Raw genomic sequence first — 22,288 nt, forward strand, 5'->3', positions numbered from 1 at the left:
CACTGCTTTATTTTAGGCACTGTATTACTTTATTGATGCGCATCTTTGAGTACGGCGTAGCGGGTGGAACTGGTGCTTAGAGGACAGTCGATTGAAAGACAGGGCCTTTGAGATTTGTATTTTTATACAGGACACTGGAGAGAACACAGAGTTTCATACAATAATACCTAGAGGGGAATCTGGCGATAGTGTCTACGCGGGCCCCTTCAGCGGCGCTTGTACCCCCATGGGAGTAGTGTACCAGAATATTCTAGTACACTATAATGGGAGTTATGGAAAGTACAGGCTTCGGATCTGCTTCCAGTGGATCACGTTCTCAGAATTCGCGACACTTGTTTGCTGTATGTAAAACCAAGTGATATGAAGGTATGTCTAACTGAAACCTACTTAATTTCCTTCTACGCAAACTTTATTGTAAAAGGTTTTTTTGTGACTAGGTGGTCAAAAGTAAAACCTGGACAATTTAACCACTAGGGTGCGCATTGCTCTACCATAGCTAGAGGTGTGCGCCAAGGCGATTTTGACCGGCGGCGGCGTGGGGGTCGTACAGAGTCGGCGGCGGCGGCGTTGTCGGCGCACGCCGGTTTTTTCATCGGCGGCGGCGTGCGGCCAATTTTCGTCGGCGGCGTCGGCGGCGCAGAAACCGAAACTGAAAATTCAAAAGGCTCTTCCGCCACAGAATTAGTTGAAATTCGGGAACTTTAATCCAAATAGCATAAATGACAGTACACAGATGTGTCGACATCCCGATGAATGCAAAGCGTTTTGTAAAATAGTTTTTATTTCGCTTTCATGAAAAAATAACGCGTATTTCAATCTATGTCCATGTTCTACGGTAAATGTGCAGCACTTTGCTTTTTTTACTTTAAGATGTTGTTTTAAGTTGTTGTTGTTGTTGGCAACGTCATACTTCATGAAACCTTTTTTCATTGAACAATGAGCAAGCAGTGACGCACGTCACTCATTTCGCTTTTTCCGGATCTGATCTTACTTTTACATTGTACGCTGCGCAAAAGAAGAAGCACCTCTGCTTCGAGTTTTCTTATTACGATTGCATGAAACCGCTTTTTTGAGTATCTGTCATGCTTTGAATGTAACTTTCCTTCAAACGAATCAAAATACCTACTTTTCGCAATGTGAGAATCTTTTATGCAGCGGTATAGGATGCGGAAGGAAACAAATCTGCACATTTATTCAACTAGTTCTCAGCGCGGTGTTCAATGAATGAAGTGTAGACATGGGCGAGGCGGGTGGTGCAAAAAGGACACTTGAACCCTTCAAGCTCCACCAGCACTTGCTACCCACTCTAGCGACACCAACACGACCTACTCCCTCAGTCATGATGCAAGTTGAAAGAAGGGTTTGCAACCCCCCAAGTCAAAAACCTGTCGATGGTCATATGTGCAGATGAGAGCAAATGCAATATTTGCTCAGATAGACAGCCCATACTGGTCACGAGCTGGGCGTCCGTTGACCATGCACGCCTGCAGAGAACGTTGACTCCCCGAACCCTTGGTGTTTGGTCAGGGGAGGGGAACACCCCTTGCAAGTGGGCCCCATTAAAATTTCTCTTAAAAACGTCACAAATAAAAATGCTTGATAAGTATGTATAAAACATTCAACTTTTCAATGCTTTTTTGTAGCGTGTTCACGTGCTCAATACCCATCAGATGTGTGAGAAATCGAAATAGCAACTGCCACTCTCGACTTGTTCCGGAAAAGACACAGTAGAACAATGCAATGACGAGTGCTGGGAACCTTTGTTCTTTTGTATATTTGATTTCTAGGCATGATTTGAATTCTTATATAAACAAAAATAAAACCTGCAACATATTAAAAAAAGGCTGCTATTGCAAGATGTGTGTTGCAAGACGTGATTTTTCTAGACTTAAGTCTCTGCAAGGCACATCTGGTGTCACAAACTTGTAAGTGTCCCCCCCTTTTCCCCACGACATCTCCCGATCCCCCCCCCCTCTAATAAAAAGGCACCAATGTAGGCTTCCGTGATTGCCTACTGGCGCGCGGCGGGCCAATCCGGTGGCTAGATCCAACAGTGGCGATTTCGACTTGCTTTATTGGAGGTGCTGAAGGATCAAGAAAAGGCCGATATTTGTAAATTTCTTGAGAGTTCAGTGATAGTTTCTTCATGAATACCGTGGGTTATTGGACCTCACTTTGTGTATAATGCTCCAATGAAAAAAAATGGTTTCATCCTGTGTCACTGCAGAGTCAGAAGCCATCACATGTGCAGGCATCAATAAGCTTCTATATGACATTGCTAAGGTTTAGTACATTTGTACAAATAATTCTCGTTAATTGAACATTTTGAGTATAATCCCTGCTTGGGTTAGTATGTGTGAAACATAAATTTAAGATTTAAAATTATCATTGTGTGTTTCTGCAGCAAAGACACATTGATTAAAACTGATGACTCCGGAGCTACGGCAGAGGTAACTATCGTTCTGTTTTTTTCGGTTACGGTAACGGTAATGCGTTACCTTTTTATGTATCAATATAACGTGGAGCCGTGAAACGTTCCTCTTTTTCTTATTTGAGTAACTAGTGAGGTATTTAGTTACTTTTTATTGTAACGGATACATCACTAAATAGACTTACAGGAGTGATGTCGGCCCACACCTTTAGTTGTTGCGGTCTACAGGCTGGCTGTAAACATAAATGAATATATTCCTTTCATCCAGAATGGTTGCTCGATCATTGATGATCTCGACCTTTGAGAAATACACAACAGCTTCTTAATGATATGATTATCATCCCACCGAAGCGTGCACTTCGTTTCGTTAATATTTACAGTCAACGTGAGTGCTGTCGTCACGCCGTATGTTTTAGATAGAAATTTAGCCTACTCAAAATACCCAAAGACGTCGATCCACCGTGCAACGCGTGGCCACGCGATGACGGTTCTGTATGAAAATGGCATCCACAGTGAAACATGTTGCATCTGCTGAAATTTTATCGCAACATTATTATACTGCCACGCTCGCTTGTATTTTTATGTCACAGTCTTGCGCAAAGGCACTGCCGTAGTGGTTCAGTAGCTAAGGTACTCGGCTGCTGACCCGCAGGTCGCGGGATCAAGTCCCACCTGCGGCTGCTTTATTTTCGATAGAGGCGAAAATGCTGCAGGCCTATGTGCTGCGATTTGGGTGCCTGTTAAAGAAACCCAGGTTGTCAAAATTTCTGGAGTCCTCCACTACGGCATCTCTCATAATCATGTGGTGGTTTTGAAACGTTAAACACCACATATTAATCAGTTGCCTTGCGCAAAGGACGCTTGGCTGTCTGCGAACACTCTAGATTATTTTAGAATTTTCTGATAAGCTTGAGACACCTACGATATGGATGCTACGTGTATAAATGGCGACGTACCTTCGCGCAGATCATATTACCAACGACCAATGCTCTGATTACCGCTATCTGTGTAAAGCGCGAATTTCGAGCACTTTGCACTTTCCTATGCACATGTTCACTCAATAAAAAGTGTCGTCTTGAGCAACCCACGTACCATCTTCTTTGACGTCGCAACCACGCGGCAATACCGTAAGTGAAATGAGAACGGTGAAATGATGGATACAAAACAGTGAGATGGGGCGTAAGTGCACGGCCAAGTTTTGTTTAAGATGCGTATACCACAAGCTATTTTCTTCTATAGAACCAATATGATGCGGATTTGTTAAAATACTGTGAAGTTGAATGTCAAGAAAGGAAGAACATGAACTTAGAAAGAGACAGTGGAGACGAAAAGTGATAGGTATCCACGTAAAGTTTGATCGGTCGTTCCCCGCCAAACGTCCTAAACGTTTTGTCGACTATCTCAGGTGTATTCGAAAAAAAAAAGTCGGGCTGATTTACTCCAGTGAAATCAGTCTATCGCGAAAACTCTTTCGAGAGAAAAATATTTTTAGTGGCCTATATGTCACTGAAATTTCAGCTATAGGCTGGGCCCTATATTGAGTCCTAAGATAAAAGCCTATTTACTGAGAGTCTATGTATAGGCTCTATTTATTTTGCCGACCTATGGTTTCGAATATTTAAAACCTCTCACTATGGCGTGCCTTGGTGTCGTATTGACGTTCTGGCTTGTAAAGCCGAAAATTTTATTTTTCAAATTATAAACTGTTCATATCTCCCCCCCCCCCTCTCCTCCCCGGCACTCGTTCTAGGGTTGGTCCTTTGATAAACACTATTCACATAGCTTTAAAAAAATGCTTGGATAACAACTATTCATAACTCTCCTTTAAATATGTGGAAATGAAATGACGTCACTAAATTACCGATGAGGTGAAATATTAACTCTAAAAGCACAGTAAACGTGCCTAAAAAGCTAATTCAACGCTAAAACAATGTAACCTTAACTAATAATGTCACCACACTTCTAAAACCTCATGCAATGTATATTGCATACCTGCAAGGTGCAGTTATTCAAGCGCTTTTTGCAGTGAAATTTGGCCATGGAGTTAATCTCGTTCATGGCAGTGCTATTTCTAAATTTGACGTTTGAATATCTAATGAGGTTTATGAGTTTCTTTCGGTGAAATCCGCGTTTTTTTGTGCAATGTAATTGAGCATTTTATGCATTGTGCTGGCACGAAGTTTATTGTAGATGATGCGTTTATAGAGTACACCGTTCAACAACTGTGGTGAAATAGAAACAGCAATTTATGTTCATTCATGCTACACAACTCTCTTGATATGCTCCCAGAGAACAGAAAAACGCATAACGAAGTACATTACTAACGAACGGAAGAATTAAATATTTCTCGGCCTTTTCATGTTGTTTCTGTAGTCCAATCTACAAACGTTCGTATTTAACGAGCATGACGGTACGAAGGCATGGAATTGGGTTTTGCAGCCTGTTGTGACACATGTGCCACTCCAGGTCACCTTTAATACATGACATCGGAATCCACACTGAGCTTGATCTATGATTATGTACCTAATCAACGGAGAATAAGAACTAAGCTCCGGATTCATTATTAATGTGGCTTCAAAGACGAGAAAGCAGCACGATTCGCGAGCAATCGAGCACCCGTTCTCTCTCTCTATTTTGTTGAACTGCTTGTGCCCTGAGATGCCACTTCAACTTCTTTTTGAATTAATGTGGCGATCTGGAAAGTTGTGAGCGCCAAACAAGGCGCTAACAAGAATGAGAGAGACAGGATGGGTGCTTGTGAACGTCGCATGGAGGCATTAGTTAGCGCTCGAAATTTCCCGATAGCAATGCGCCATCTGGCAGGATTTCAAGTTTTGTTAAAATGTAGCGATGACACAGATCATGGGTTTTGTCATGTCATTTGCTACCAATTAAACAGTGGCTGCGTAATTTAGGTTACCATGAAAATTGTCGCGGCCATATTTCAAGAAGGAAGGAGGCAGAAACGCACCGTTCATGCCATACGTGATCCTTCATCACTCGTGGAAATCAATTTATTCAAGCTGTAACGTGATTGAAGAATTCAGTTACTTCTCGGCAATCAGAGAGGCTTTTAAGTCTCCCGTCTCTTTATGAGATATTGCTGCCATTTTTTTCCAACAGGCTTGCAGTTCTGTTGCACGGACATAGCAACACCAATGTTTTTGATGATTTTTTTTCATTCCCATTCAAAAACTTTTTCATTCATAGTCATTTCTGAAGCGCATAAGAACTGAATTCCTGTCGTTCGTCACCCGTCGCTACGTTCGTCCAGTACACACTGCAAAAGGCTTGATGGCAAAGTCGTTTTCTATGTTCATGTTCCTTGTACCCAACCTTTCGCGCTCTTTGTGCACTTCAAGGAATTCAGAAAGACTACAATACAACCCAACCAGCTGTACACCGTGCCGTCGGGACTGGTATGCATGACGCAAATATGTTGCGAGTGGTCTCGCAGTGTTCTGCCATTGTGCTTCGTTCCCTGTTCCGTGAGCTCAAGTTTGGTCGACACGTGGCGTCGTTGCCGCGCCATTGGTGTCGTGTTTCCCGTGTCTTTTCTTATACACAGTGTTCTACGAAGAAATGCCTCTGTGTAGCCGCTGGTGCCGAGGTCGCGGATTACGTTTTTGCTTCTTTCCTTCCGCAGCTGTGGTGACAATTGGTGGTTAGATTATCGGTTATTTCTTTACTTATTTTAGTTTTCTCGTTTAGCTAGCTTTCTGTATTCTAGCCCAAGAAAGGTGATCCAGATTTTTTTTCTCTCGTGGGATGGACCATAGGTATCTGCGTACATGGTTGCAACTCCACATTTCCAAGTTGTAAGACTAGGAGTGCCCTGCCGACGGCCTCTATTCTCTTTCTGCTCTAGCAGCCATGACCGTCACGTTCTTCCAAACCTTCTCCTCCTACCTACTTCTAAACTATTTTCTCCACTCTCCTTTTTCCCTTCAATGGACTGAGCCGTGGTCTAGCAAGGAAAGATAGTGTCTTTTTCTTTTTCTTCAACCACACATTCATCCATTCAGGGGAAGCTTGCATGCAGTAACTGGTTTGGAAAGCAGGTAAGGTTCGCGGAAAGTCACCTCACCTACCCTGATTTGTTCCGGGTCTACGCTCTCGAGGTGCGCCAAAAGAGGCGACAACACGAAAGTCATACTTCGAATTCTTTAGGGCTGTTGGCTCCCCTCGTCAAAAACTCTTTGGACACGCCTGGCTGACTGACGGCCTAGGAAGAGCTGTCGGAAATCGAGGCAGCTTGATTTGTTCGACGTGCCACGAGACGCGCTTAATAATTAGCCGAGAGGTTGGGATTCATCGTCAGGTATGTTTACCACACTCTGTGGTGCTCTCAAGTCTTCCACTTCCCCAGGCCCTAGCCTGCCTAGCGCTGCAGGCCCTATTCTGCACGTGCGATGCAACGTTATTGCACTGTGCTGTGTTGTGCGTATTATTGCATTATGACCTACGTTGTGTTTCTCTCTCGCCGTGTGACGAACTGAACGTGCATACTTTCTATTTCCTGGGTAGAAAAGAAGGCAGTGTTTGACTTTCTCTCTCTTTCTCCTTCTCGTTTTTTTATCTTTATTCGCTGCGCCGTGCTCCCTGCTGGGCTGCAGAAATTAGGCGCCTTCTTCTAACCACTACCCCCACCATTTGGGGGACGGAGATGAAGACGGCAATTTCTTTGGACTGCCCTTGACTAAATGGACATGCAGTCTGTCCGTTTACAGTGATATGCAAGGCGGCTTTCCTAAAGGTTTATTTTTTAACTAAAAACTCTTGTTCACAGATTGCTTTTCTCCCTCATTGTGCCTTTACCTTTTCGAATTCCAGCGAGTGCACGCGAGCACGCGAGTACAACAAAATGTCACCTCTCCGAATTCCAGCAAAGGCACGCGAGCACAAGATCTCAAAAAGGTGAATGGCAAAAACAAAATGAGCGAGAAAAGCCGTCTGTGAACGAGAGTTTATGGTTGGAAAACTAACCTTACAGAAAAGCTGCCTTGCAGTTTATTGCAAACTGTCTATTGTTTTCTCCTGCAGAGAATTTTAGGAAGACCACGGCTTAAAATTCGAGCACCGAGACGCTCTGAACCAGCTCTCAGAAGCTCTCATCAAGCTTCCATGATGCTACCTTTAGTGCGTAAATAGTGAACATAAACGTTGCTCTTATCAGCCCCGGCTACTCTGCTTGACTTCTACCTAAGACTTGGCTAGCTCCTTCGAACACATCACGAGCAAGCAAAAGGGCACGGAGTTGTAAAGATGAAAATGTGCAACATCACATCGCTTTTATTACGTGACATATTCGTTCTCCGCCGCATTCGCCCGATCGTGTCCACATATAACTTTCCCGTTTTATAGCGACGACACACCGTTGATTGCGGTCACGTCAATGAATGTCATTTAAACAGCGGTTGCATTATTTATTTGCAAATTACTTCTTCATAAAGTATGGTGAAGTAATTTATTATTTGGCCACCTGGGGAGCTTTCTAACTTGACTTATTTTTTTATCAAGACTTGAATATAATGTTAAGTTTTATTTGGTTGACTCTGAGCATTACCTTCGCAACAGAAGTACATCTGTCAGCGGCAATCATTCTTAACCTTTCCCAGTGCCAGTAGGTCCGTTCAAGTTACGTGATGAAAACCAGTTTGCTGAACTATGTCATATATGACATGTCGCTCAAATGTCGGTCTCTGCATTTTTGATGAATCCAGCCGTCTTTTGTAAATTGTCTACTGGCAAGTTTTTTAAAATTTTGTTTTGTTCTTTTTAAAACTGGTGGTCTCAGACAAGCTTATTACGCCTCTTCTCACCACTGGATAGCCGTTGTTACGCACGGCGCCTGGGCCGACGGGGGAGGGCCGCGTTCTTTGTTCATCAAACAAGTCACCGAAGGGCTGCCAGCCTGCTGTCCGCCGTGTACTGTCCATCTTAGCCTGGAAGTGAGGTGGCATTCCGACACCATAAGACGTTCCACGAGACGACCACAATGGTTTCTTGGTGTCACAGGTGCAGTGTGGTGGCCACGCCCCAATCAAAGACCTTGACTTGAGCGAGTGTGAGCGGCACCGTCAGAAATGGTGTGTGTGTCTCGTGATTCAACAGCGCATTCTAGACCCATTCCCTGATTAAGTCAAAACGTACACTTTATAGTGAGCCACCCAGCTCATTCGCAAGAGACCTCTCGCCCTGTCTGTACAGAATGTAATAAATACTCTGTTAAGTTTGCCATCTTACTCCTGAGTGCACATGCGTTTTATTTTCTGTCTCTCTACACGCCCTTTCTTGCCCCTATTTCTCAACCCTCGGTGCTAGGCAGCAAACCGGATGTCAAGATATGGTTAATCCCCCAGCCTTCCTTTCTCTCTCTTGCCATCTAACTGCCTTGACATCTTCATCCCGGGTATCCAATGTCTTAAAAGGCCGGTACAAACAGACAAGTTAAAAAATAAAGCAGATGGTGAATATTTTCTGCAGCATGTTCAGACGCTGCGTATAAGTAGTCATCCTCTAAAATTATCAACTTTAACACCGCGGACAGGTGCTGATATACCCTGAGTAGGTTCGAGCATGTATTATGCCTCGACGCTTTTAATCTTCATTAAACTTCTCCCTTTTGATTTCATCCTTCGGGGTTTTGTGTAGTTCTTCATCTAACGCCTAACCTCCATGTCCTTCCTCATTTATTCCTCCTCCTCCCTTCATCTAACGCGCTGCATTCGTGCTGCACTGCTACCACTTCATTTCTTCTTTATGTACGCCCTGTTTCGGGCACAATTATAGGCTGCCATCTTGGACTGATAATGATGCCGTTTTCCATCCGTATGAATATTCGAATTGTGCTATGGCGAACTCGCACGCATCAAAACGCTGGGCCATTACATTCAACGTCGTATCACCATAATCATAGTTAATTACGACACAAAAAACAGGTAAATTGCTTCTAAGCCTAAAATGGCAGTGTCTATGCTTTACTGTAACTGTTACATTTATTTTTTGTCAATTTGTTCAATATGTCATTTTATGCAGCGGCCGCCGAACTCGTTCCGCTGTTCATAGTGGTACTCTCTGTCTCTGAAGGTGGATGAAGATAACTAAGAAGCCTGGTTTTTACTGGCTACATAAAATGTGAAACGAAGCTATAAATCACGATGAAAAAGAAGACAAATCTGTGAAAAGTCAGTACTGGCGCATAAATGGCGCGTCGATTGCGCCGATGAAAAACGTCGGCGGCGGCGGCGCGCCGATCAGTTCGCGTCGGCGGCGGCGGCGCGGCGAAAACTATTGGCGGCGGCGCGCCGACCAGTCGGCGCACACCTCTAACCATAGCGTTCGAGATTTGGCATCAACAGGTGTAATGAATTATTCTTTAAAACATTTCAAAACGAACAATTTTGTTTTGCCCTTGAAAGTACGCAATATTTATTTATGTAAATAACAGCGCAGTATTAAGTGAGAAACATTTAACGTTTTGTCTGCTGCGATGTCAAGTGGTCTGCCCCCAACGCACCTCTCGTTTTGTTGTGAAGTTGAATCGGAAGAGAGTGGTGGTGCGTCCACTTCATGTCGCCATTGTTTTGCAGTTTATTTCAACGAGTTTTGACCAGACGCACTAACAACAAACGTGAACGCGATGTAATAGCCTGCACTAGCATGGGACGCTACATCTATGCACAGTAGTGAGTAGACGACGCTTCACTCAAACTGTCAATCCAGCGTTGCAGTAAATTGAGAGGCCTAGCAGTTTTCAGCTTCTTTTAACAACAAAAGAGCAGATTCAGTCAATCGCACCCATACCACTACCAACTCCACACAAAGACCGAAACTGAAACTGTTGAAAAAGATTCGTAGACAGTTTGCTGCACGGAGGAAGTCCTCCGTGTTTTGCTGGCTAATATGATCCTATCCGAAGCCTGTACATAATTCCTCTGATGCACGGAGGTTTCCTTCCTCCGTTTTTTTTCCTTCCTCTGTGCTCAGAGGGTACACGATTGCAGCGCCAGATTCCTCTCTAGGTATTATTGTATGAAACTCTATAGCAGAGAACGCTGTCTCAATAAAAAAAAATTAGAAGAAAAAGTACAGCTTTTAAAATGTACACCTTCTAATATAAAATATTGGTATTGTAGGCACATACACAAGGTTACTTTTTTTTAAACTAAGAGAAGTTTTGGTTTTAAAGATGACAGCTAGCGCCAACATAACGTCACTGTAAACAATAATAGAGGGCGACACCTGCACCTTGTGGGCCACCGCGCGCGCGCTGCAAAAACGGAAACTGGTAGGTGTTCTGTGGTGTGGTCGCCTGAAGTATCGCTGTTCAAACGAAATATAAATCAGCCGCTGGCTTCCGCAGGCATTACCTCGGTGCCTCAGAAGTGACTAGGTAGCCCACAAACTCCTCATTCTCGTTTAGGTTCTTCAGCATTCGATTCCGTTGTTGTGTTGCTCCTTGGGCCAATGAAACCAAAAAGCGAGCACAAGTGGTAGTGTATAGGTGTTCTGTGGCGAGCAGTGAGCGACCACTTTGCAGCGGCTACGGTGCAAGGTTTGTCAGCTTTCTGTTTTCTCTTAGTTCATTATTTTTTCACCAATCGATTGATTGATATGTGGGGTTTGCTCTCCCAAAACCACCATATGATTATAAGAGACGCCGTAGTGGAGAGCTCCGGAGTTTGACCACCTGGGCATTAACGTGCGCCCAAATCTGAGCACACGGGCCTAGAGCATATCCGCCTCCATCGGCAATGCAGCCGCCGCAGCCGGCATTCGATCCCGTGACCTGCGGTGCTTTTTCACCGATTGGCAGGCGTTTTTCTGCGCGCGAAACCGCTATCATTAGACATTGTTCGGAGTATGATGCCCTACAAAATTATCTTCGCCGGCCAAAGCCGAGTACGTATGGCAAAGCCCGTCTTTGCTGTACGTTCTCGGCTCTCCAGAGTGGAGAGAGGGACTAGTTGGGCTAGATCACATCGTACTTTGCAGAGAGTGCTCTAAAAAGTGCTCTCTGGCACTGAGTCCCTGTCGAGCTCGAAGGAGCGACCTCGACAGTCTTGTGGCTCACTCGGCCGCTGTACTTAGTAACCTTGCCTGTGCTCACTGGTGCTTGTTTTCTTGGCGTCTGTTGGCGCAGTGACCCGACTGTACTCGGACCATTTCGGGCTTGCAGCTTGCCTTGGTCGCGACTTGATCTGCCAGTGATGCCGAGGACACACCGGGTGAGCTGCTTGAAAATTCCAACTTTTCTTGCTCGGTTGTGGTAAGCATCGCCGGTTTGACCTCATGGCGAAATGTTTGCATAATAGTGGTTCGCTTTGTTTTCATTTTTCTAACACAACGTGAGAAATTAAATCAGTATACGATTTCAACTGTGTTACTCATTCGACAGTAGTATGCAAAGCATGCAGCACATTAGGGCACCGAATGTGAGAGTGGAACAAAATTTGCTTTAGGAAATATGGTATGATACTAAGAATTGGGACGCTACATCTATGCGACCATTACGTAAACATGAAATAGATATGTTCCCTTTCAACGTGAACTTGGTTTACAGCACGACACCAGAAACACAGACACAAGGAAGCAGGCAGGCAAAAGAGAAAGACTCCAGAGTCCTCCACTATGCGGTCTCATAATCACATGGTGGTTTTCGGATGTTAAACCCGACATATCAATTAATCTATCGCAAAAGAAAAGACAGCATTTTGCACTAACGAGCTCATACCAGTGCCGTCCTGTCTTCTCTTTTTCTTTTTCTGATGTTTCACTATAAACCAAGTTCACGATAATTCCCAACCAACTGGCCCAACTTTCGGTCTTACCAAGATATGTCCCTAAATGGACTGATTTTCTGTGGCTGGTCTATCGTTGCTTATATGTTGCTTTGTTGCTTATTGTTCTGTGTATACTTTCTGTGTACTTTCTTCTTAACTATTAGCATTCTTAAATGCATCTTGAGATGCGCAACATTACTGCCTCCACAGTAAACCGGTTCTGCGGAAGCTCACAAGGCCAGAAGAGGCTCATTTTAGGCTAAAATGAATTTTCTTAACACCAAAGCTGCTTAAGCCTGCCATAAAAGCTTTGGACGGCACAAAAAGCTATCGTCCTCGTTAACCATTGACTCACCCAAAGATAAATACCGTGGATGCACGTTTCAACTTTGCTGAAGCATCTGTGCGGAGCGCTTCAGCGGTGCATACGAGAGAATAACTAGGGAACTGGAAAGGCAGCGGCCACTGTGTGGAAACATCTTCCACTCCCCCCCGAAGTGATGGAAGCCCTGAGTGAACGACGACATGCCCATAGATTTATGGGAGGTGCGAACACTGTATTTCAGTGAGAGTTTCTGTCCCTGGAGCTAGGGCATTCGTTTTGTGTCTGTGACTCACTGTGATTTAACTCGCTCAAGCCTCTCTTCGTGGAGAAGCAGCCAACAACACCTAGCTTTGCAACTACCTACAAGGAAGCAGATCAAACTTAAAAATCGGCCAGATTCACTGTTTCAGGCCTTGCATGACTTAGCGGTAGCTTTGCCACTTTTTTACACTCCCAACTTTTATTTTTCTGGTGGGATGGTGGTCATCGTAGCTTCATGCTGCGACTGGTAGGTCACAATCTTATTCTTTCTGGTTAAAATATTTTCACGAACTTTCAACAGAGGAACTTTTGTACTCTGCCGCCCGACCCTTGGTTTAATTGAAAAGTCCTGCTTGAGATGGTTTAAATACTCGCGGTGGCTGGTGATCTTCATATAGTCTGCTAGAACATGTTTGTCATGTGACAAACCTTTATTCTTAATGGCAATGCGAGATGGATTTGTTTAGTATGTGTAGCTTGTACACTTAAAATGTTGACAAATAATGATTTCTTGTAAATACTTACTTCATTCTCTCTGTGGTATTTTTCTTTGTGATGCAATGTTGCACATAAATTTTTTCATTTTGACAGTGGAAAAAATCGTTGTACTCGGCTGTGATTGGGGACAAGATTCTTGAAGTCAAGTTTAATAAATTTTCAGCCTGAGGATTTCTCGTAGCACCGACATTAGCATGTTCATCCATTAGGCTTGCCTCTCATGACGCCAAATATATGTGATGTATTAATGTAGTTTACTAGCAGCATTGCAAGTTGAGAGCCCCGCAATACCGAAATTCATTCAATTAGGTCCGCTAAACATAGTTGCACATCTTTTATTTTCCACCGTGCATTCTGAGGTAATGTCCCTGCAGCTGGTTTGTTATTTGTCGATAAATCAACCGCTCCACATTGACGAGCCACCGAGACAACCTTGTGACTTGCGCGGACTTTCACTGCAGTCTGAGAAGCTTAATACATTAAATTTGTTTAAGTCGTTATTGGTGCTAAATTCATAATTGGCCATCGTAAATACTCTGTAGAGTGTGGAAAAAAGGCTTCAAGGACGGTAGAGCTTCCTATTCACAAGTAGAACAAGAGAGATAGCATGATGAGTCTCTCTTTGCATATTCTCCTCATTTGCCTTGGCTTTGCTTCTCATTTTACGCCACAGTTGTTGCTACTAGAAAAGGAACATATGTGTGGCTGTAAATCATAAAATCACAAACAAATTTAAGAAATTTCTGTGGGCTTTTGTAGGTACAAGCTTGACTGCTGACCCGAACGTGGCGGGATCGTAGCCTGGCCGCGGCCGCTGCATTTCTGATGGAGGCAAAATTGTTTGAGGCTTGCGTACTTCGATTTAGGTGCAGTTTAAAGAAACACAGGTGCTCGAAATTTGTGGAGCTTTCCGCTACGACACCCCTCATAATCGTATAGATTAATACTTTATGCACAGATGCACTTCTAGCTGATTTAAGCGCATTGTAATCAAGGACTGCTATAACGAGTGTCTAGCCACTCCGGGTTAGACCAGACACCCTCAGTTCTGAACTGATTCACCGCCTTCTGAGGGCACGTTCCTGAACATTATGGACATGCCATGCCCTCTCAATCGCTGCAGGCTCCCCAAGGTGCTGCTGCCTCCAGCTCTGCTTCAAACACGGCCAACTACCAGCACAGCCCCGCACATCGTCGTCGCCTGGCAAACGAGCCAGTTAACTTGTACGTCGCTTCAGCGTGGCCACTGCCGAATGGCTCACCTCATGGCCTGGAAGACTCCGAAAAAGACAGGTTAGGTCACGTAAGTAAACGCAGTTTGCACTAACAGCTTCTGTTCAGGTACTACCAGTTGGCTTTGCTTTATGAGGTTTCTCATGTCTGCATCTGCTAGTTGGCAGTGTCGACATGAGGACTCAGTTCGTTTCTCTATTCATGAAGTCAAAGTTTTTCCTAAGGGAAACTCTTTAGTTTGTTTTAACTTCCAATGCGTGTGTAAAAAAACTCTCTCGGGCAGTAGAATTACAGTGGCATTCCAGAATTCTTGTTTAGATTGGTTGAGAGAAGTTGCTACTGGGGGAGTGTTGCAGTATGTGAATGTGCACAAGCTGCTAACCTACAGAGTAATGCCCGAGACCCAGGTTATTGAGGGGTTCTTTTTATGGCAAGTTAGTTAATGTGTGATGTCGGTGATCCTACAAAGCAAATGGGTGTCCAATATGATGATCGTTTGAGAGTGCTTTTTTTATCCCGCACAATACGTTTGAATGAACTAGCGGGGGTTTTCCTTTATGCTGTTCAATACTCTGATATTTGTGGTGCATTAAATTTTCTCTGCTTGGAACTGTAGTATATTCGTTTTATTTGTAGCATTTTTTTATTTTCCACTCTGCTGCCTTGTAATAAAATCTGTATCTTGAGTTTTGTATTTATCATTAACCTTTCTTTGTTCAGTGGGCTTTAATACTCGGACTGTGTGCTACTATATTATGGGAACAATGCACATAAATCTATCATTTCCTTGCAAAGCAGTTCTCCTTCGGGTAAATAAAACATTATTTTTAGGCTTGTGCGAATTTTCAAATGCTTCGAATATTCGAATGAATAGTAGAGTATTTGAATTCACTTCGATTGGAATTTAAATATAGAATGTTTCGAAATATTCGCCTTGCCGTTGACCTGCCTTACCAGAGAAGACGTCCATTCGTATGGAATGAAGAACAGCAAAAATCGTTCGACGAGCTGCGGCAACACCTTCAGAAGCCACCAGTCCTCGCACACTCCGATGATGACGCCCCGACAACAGTGCACACCGACGCTAGCAATGTCGGCTTGGGAGCTGTACTCGTGCAGTGGCAGGGTGGCGCTGAACGAATAATTGCTTACGCGAGCAGAACTCTTTCACTTGCGGAAGAAAACTATTCCACCACAGAAAAAAGTGACTTGCGGTAGTGTGGGCCGTTATGAAATTCCGCCCATATCTGTATGGCCGTCCTTTTAATGTTGTCAGCGGCCATCACTCCCTCTGCTGGCTGACAAATTTAAAGGAACCTTTAGGACGGTTTGCGCGCTTGAGCCTGAAGCTTCAAGAAGTTGACATGACGGTGGTCTACAGATCGGGGAAGCGACACTCAGATGCCGATTGCTTTTCTCGTGCGCCATACGAACCTGCAACGGCAGATGATGACGATACAGTCTTTGTCGGGTTGTAAACACTGCTACTATCGCACAGCTGCAACGAGACGACCCGAAATAGGACCCGTATTTCGTTTTTTGGAAGGTCACACTTCAGCTGTACCTAGACTGTTTGCGAGAGGGCTTTCATCGTTTTGCTTGCGCAGCGACGTCCTGTATAAAATGAACTTCACGTCACACGAAAACGGCTACTTACTCGTCGTGCCAACATCTCTAAGGAGTGAAGTATTACAGGCATGCCACGATGAACCAACATCCGGCCACTTGGGTTACATGCGTGCGCTGTGCAGAGTGTGGCAGAAATACTATTGGCCAAGACTGACGGTGACCGTTCAACACTATGTTCGGACGTGCCTTGATTGCCAGCGCAGAAAAGTCCTACCCGTCAAACCAGCAGGCCTCCTCCATCCTATTGACGTGCCTGTTACTTCATTCGCTCAAGTCGGAATGGATCTTTTGGGCCCATTTCCCGCCTCATCGGCAGGTCGCAGATGGATTATAGTAGCCACCGACTACCTCACTCGTTATGCCGAAACCAAGCCTCTGGAAAGGGGCACGGCAAGTAAAGCAGCCCGATTTTTCGTGGAGAATGTGGTGCTGAGGCATGGCGCTCCTTCAGTGGTAATAACTGACAAGGAAACTGCATTCGCAGCCGAACCATTACGGACAGTTTTAAGACTTAGTGGCACATACCACCGGCGAACAACGGCGTATCATTCGCAAGCGAATGATCTTGCGGAGCGTCTTAACAAGACACTTGCGGATATGCTCTGCATGTACGTTGATGTGGAGCATAAAAATTGGGACGAGATCTGGCCGTATGTCACGTTCGCCTATAACACGGCTTATCAAGAAACAAGAACGCCATTCCGCATTCTTCATGGTCGTGAAGTCACCACTATGCTGGATGCTATGCTGCCGCACGAGTGCAAAAAGGTTGAGACGGATGCTGATTATATCACCCAGCTTGCCAAAGAAGCCCGACAACTTGCACGCCTACGTATTAGTCGCCAGCAGGACTACAATTCAAGATGCTACAACCTTCGTCACCGTCTAGTCTCATACAAGCCAAGAGAGAAAGTTTGGATATGGACTCTTATTCGGCACCGTGGCCAGTCGGAAAAAAATGTTAAGACGGTACTTTGGGCCCTATAAAGTTCTACGACGTCTCAGTGACATTAATTATGAGGTTCTTTCTGATACTGCGCAGTAATCCTTAAGGCGTCGAAGATGTGCTCCAGAAGTTGTGCACGTTGTTCGGATTAAACCTTATTTCTCTGAATGAACTCATCCGTTTCCAATGAGTACAAACCACTTTGATCATAAAGCATTGGGACGATGCTTTCTTGAATGGGAGGCTAATGTCACGGCTAAAGGCCAGGCAAGAAGACGGAGGACTACGAAGTGGTGAGCGAAGACAGCACCCACGGTTGCTCCAAGGAAGACGACGTCGAAGCGGCTGCTTTTTTGATCTGTTAATACAGACCTCGTTTCTCGTGGTCGCACCGTCCTGTATCCTGTTATTTTCACGTCGCGACAATATGAACAAATAGATCTATATTTGTCCCCTTGTAACCGCCTGTAATGATAGTTTCACTGCAATGTAGTGGTGTTAAGCCGTGAAATCGCCTTGCTAGGGGAATTTAGCTTTGCCGCGTAGTCCTACTTTAAATTTACAGGGGCCCTGCAACACTGGTTAAGCATGGCCAGCTGACGCTGCTAATCGGTAGTCGAGGCAACCGAGAACATGTGAGCTCAATATTATTGCGCAGCACGCGACCTGGAATTCACAAATTCTCAATCGGATAAAAATTGCTCTCTTCTTTCAGCAAATGATGCCACTATGTCAAAAATCACTCGTCACAGCCATTGTACGAGCCATTGGCTGATTTGATCATGGTTGTTATTGGGGCTGCCGTGGGTAGCCACGTATTCAAAGAAAAGAAGAAGAATGCACAAGGTCACGACACACACCCGACATATTTTCTTTCCCTATGCCATCTCTCGCGACTTTGCTTCAAGCGCTTTCGTCAAGACAAGAAGGGAGAATGAAGTTGTAGCATGTGGGAAATCGCTAAACTCCGTTCGTACTGGACAGGCTCTGGAAGTTTTTGCAGCGGTTAATTCGCGAGGCAATAAGCTTCTTTAGTGAATCCATTCCATGGCTACTTGAAAAGTTGTTGAAAAACCCTTTAAATGAACACATGATCCTTAAATCGATTGAGCATTTTTTTTAAGCTTAAAAGCTTGCTTTGTTGACTTATACATTCTAACTGTAATGAATAATGTTACGTATTTTACAGGTTATCACTTGCATCCTACTGAAAGTCAAATCCTGCTACTTCTCTAAGTTGTCTCGACTTCATTTGAACAGGAAAGAAAACAAAACACTTTTGCATAGAGGCCTTATTGATATTTTTAAAAAAATTGTGCAGGACAGTTAGGTCATGATAAATATGCCCATTTTTCTTTATACATCGTATAGTCTATTTGATTCGAAATAATTAGACCAAAATCGCTATTCGCTTCAAACCTACAATTCACTATTCGCACAAGCCTAGTTATTTTTGTTGTAACACCTTTTACGGAGGTACTCTTGGGCAAATTGTAGGCTACAAATGAATGCATGACTCATGCGCTAATGAGTGCAAAAAAAATTAGATGCCTTGTCTCTAGGTCTTAATTGCTGCCACCCCAATAATCCTCTGTTAAACAAGGCAACAAGAATCTCTTAGTGGCAGCTAACACTTCAAATTAGGAGGTGTGCATATGATTCTTATTAAAATTATGTACTTTATCCAACTTGTAGCAACACCCCTCATCTTGGCACTTCAGACCGAAGTTTTTCTAGACTCCGTTTGTAGTACGGCACGTGGAAATGAGAAATTTATCTGTGAACCCTCGTTTACTTGTGCTAATTGAGTGTACCGATTTGTGTCGTGATATTAGAGAAAAAAAACTGCATTCCATTATTGTAACAGTTTCTGGGGACCGTCATGCAGTCAGACCTGGCCTGTTGAGTCAGACGCGTGTGGCCATCGGAATATTGGCATTTTTTTGCTGCCACTGTTAAGCATGGTGGCTTACAGCTTGCACAATGGAACAACCAGATTGTCTGAGTGCATGTCGAGACTGATTTCTTTAGTGCTTTTAGCCGCTTAATGGAATTCACCACCTGCCCCGATGACCTGGCCAATAACGAGGGCTTACCGTAACTGCGTAGCTGAGCCAAACCCAGTTTAAAATTTGCACGTTCGCAAGAATTGTTGGTCCAAATTGCAGTTTCTGAATTTAAAATTGAGGTTGTCACGTGCTTGCGTCGGTGATGAAGGAAATACTCAAACTGGTGCAGATGGAACTGCATATTTTAAAACCTGTGTCCAGAAAATGAGGCAACCTGTGCAATGAAACGATAGTTAAGCATAGTTGTCAGTTTTTGTCCGTTATCTTATTATCGATGGAACATTTCTTCTGTGCATGCATGGTCAACTATTTGCAGTGTTATCGCTGGAATGTTCGATAATGTATATATAATTGCTGAACTCTTGTTGCTTGCATACATTGGAACAGTATAAGCAATGAAAGGTTCCAGAATATTTTGGTGTGACCTGTCGCCATAAGCGGTTAGAAATGTATGCTTTAATAATACAAGAATAGCTGCACTCTAACGTCCCAAAACGACGATATGATTATGAAGAACAGTGTAGTGGGGGCAAGTTGGGCCAGTTGGATTACGTTCATAATTGAAAATTTTGTTGAAGTGCACTGAAGTACGGACGCACAGAACGCTGTACTTGTCAGCCTCTTCTGTCCGTCCGTTTCTAGTGCGCTTCAACAAAATTTTCAAATATCAACGTAGTGGGGGCTTTGAAAATTTTGACCAGGTTCTTTGATGTGCTCCTAAAGCCAAATACATGAGCCTCACACATGTTTGCATTAATTGAAAGTGTGGCCAATACCGCTGGTATTCGGTCCCGCGACCTCAGAGTTAACATTCGAGCGTAATCGTCACTACACCATCATAGTGTGCATGTGTTGATTTTGTGAAGGAATTTGACTAGAGCAGGAAAATACAGATGCACCTGTGACAATATTAGGAACTGTACATTAGTCAAAAATGCAGTTAAATGTACATACAGTTAAGGGCAGTTAAATGTATGTACAGTGAAATGTATGTGCATGACACTCCAGTGAGGTTACTACAGTAATCTCTTAACTCGAAGCCGTGAAATCCAGGGAAAATTTCGAGATAAGCAATATTTCTACTTAAGGGGGGACGCGGCTCTTGAAAACCGAAAAATCGCGAAAAAGTCGGTTTTTGAAAAACCACATTTTTGGGTTGTATGTCTCAAACTACCTATTCTGTAATTATCAGCACCTAATTCAACCGCAAAGTGCAAAAAAAATACTATTTTCGAGGCCGCCGCGGCGTCCAAAACAGGCGCAAATCCCGAAATCAAACCAAACTTCGCCCGCGCGCCATTCCCGGACCATGCGGTCGTCCCGTGCCATCTTGGTGTTGTTTTGACCGTGAATTCTTTCTCTCTCGTTCGCCGCCTTGCAAAATGGCGTCGGCAGCACAGTTGAGATGCTATTGGCGTTTTCCCGCAATGCGATGCGGAGCGCTGATTGGCTAGAGCAGCGCATTCATATCTCGCAAGAGAAAGCGTGCCCGCCATTGGCTGCTGTGCAGCAGCGGGGGTGGTCGCTCCTCTCGATGGCGCGTCCAGCGCGCTCGCTTCGTTGTTGCTCTCTGCTCCGTCCGCCTCGAAAGACGTCTGCTTACGAGCCGCTCTTCACCTTGTGCTATCTTTTCGATCATTTTCTCTCGTTTTTTTTTTCTTTTTGCACTAGTTCTGTGCCTTTCGTCTTTGTTGTTGCGGGCGATGCCGGCATCGAAGCCGAAGTCAGTGCGGAAGTCCGGTGCGCAGAGGCGCGCTATGCGGCTTGTATGATCATCGAAATTCCGCTATTCTGCTGCGGGTGCCGACTGCGTAGACGCTTGCAGCGACGGAACTGTGTTGTCGGCTGTCGCCAGTCGAGAATCCGACACATCGAGTGTGGCTGGAGCCGCAAATGCACCGAGTGTTTCCGAGATCGCCGGGCTCGACACGTGCTCCGAATCGATGCCATCCAGTGTGACACCGAGTGCTTCTGATATCGTCGGACCCAGCACTTCGTCTGAATTGGTGCCATCGAGTGTGACACCGAGTGCTTCTGATACCGCCGGACCCAGCACTTCGTCTGAATCGGTGCCGCCATCGAGCGTGAGTGGACCGTCGCTTCATCTGCGGACGCGTTTCCTAACGAAGGAAGAAATCGATGCGAATGCGAAACGTCGTGACGCCGTTCGCGCTGAACTCGAGTCTACGCCGGCGACGCAGAAGAAATTTCAACTGATGCAGCCGGCGCTTGCACCTGCAGTGACAAGTGAGGGCGAACATTTTTCGCTCGTTCAAATGAACATCTTTAACGTCGTGCTCAGCCGCACAGTGTGCAAAGAATGTTTGAAAGGTGCTATGACTGTCCGAGAGAGCACCAAGCTTGGACTTGCAACAAAACTTGAAGTCGTGTGCGCCTCTTGTGGCACCGTCGATAAATTATGGACATCACCCCGCAAAAAGGACACCCAGGCCTTCGATGTAAATGTCCGCGCCATAATGGCTATAAAGCAAATAGGCAAGGGGCAAACAGCTCTTAATGACTTTTGGGCTGCCATGAACGTCTCTTACAGAGGTCTTCACCACAAGACGTTTCAAAAGCACTTGAAAGAGACGTTCAGGAAGCCAGAGGCCACCGCTTTGGAGAAGTTTTATGCTGATTCTGCCACAGCAGTGATCAAAACATATAAAGAAATGGACCCCAGCTTCTGCAAGGACATCACCGTAGTGTACTATGGCACATGGCGTAAGCGGGGTCACACATCGGAGTGGGATCGGCAATTGACTTCTTTACAGGTCTCATCTTGGATGCTGTAGTTCTTTCAAACTGCTGCCTTGGATGCCAAACAGGGCCCAAACCTGGAGATGCAGCATACGAAAACTGGCAGAAGCACCACATTTGCTAGAAAAACACAGACGCAAAATCGGGAAGCCTGGAAGTAAAGGCAGGCTTGACTCTCTTTGGGCGGTCTGTATCCAAGCATGGCCTGCGGTACACCACTCTTGTGTCCGACGGAGACAGCCGTACCTTCGCTGCCCTCACAGAAGAGAATGTGTACGGGCTAGTGCCAATTGTAAAAGAAGAATGTCTGAACCATGTTCAGAAAAGGATTGGAAGTGCTCTTCGAAACAT

General features: G+C 44.7%; 1 protein-coding gene across 7 annotated transcripts in view; it reads left to right on the forward strand.

Moving 5' to 3' along the window:
* Window positions 1-10,698: 10,698 nt before the first annotated feature.
* LOC119185596 (uncharacterized) overlaps window positions 10,699-22,288 on the forward strand; it is a 96,623-nt gene continuing 85,033 nt past the window's right edge. For all 7 annotated transcript variants that reach the window (XM_075883168.1, XM_075883169.1, XM_075883171.1 and 4 more), the window contains exons 1-3: window positions 10,699-10,988; window positions 11,577-11,661; window positions 14,424-14,603. In XM_075883168.1, coding sequence (XP_075739283.1) covers window positions 11,644-11,661; window positions 14,424-14,603 — 198 coding nt within the window. In that variant the 5' untranslated portion in view covers window positions 10,699-10,988; window positions 11,577-11,643. The remainder of the gene's footprint in view (window positions 10,989-11,576; window positions 11,662-14,423; window positions 14,604-22,288) is intronic.

This window comes from Rhipicephalus microplus, unplaced genomic scaffold (genome assembly GCF_043290135.1).
Source record: "Rhipicephalus microplus isolate Deutch F79 unplaced genomic scaffold, USDA_Rmic scaffold_15, whole genome shotgun sequence".
Lineage (NCBI taxonomy): Eukaryota > Metazoa > Arthropoda > Arachnida > Ixodida > Ixodidae > Rhipicephalus > Rhipicephalus microplus.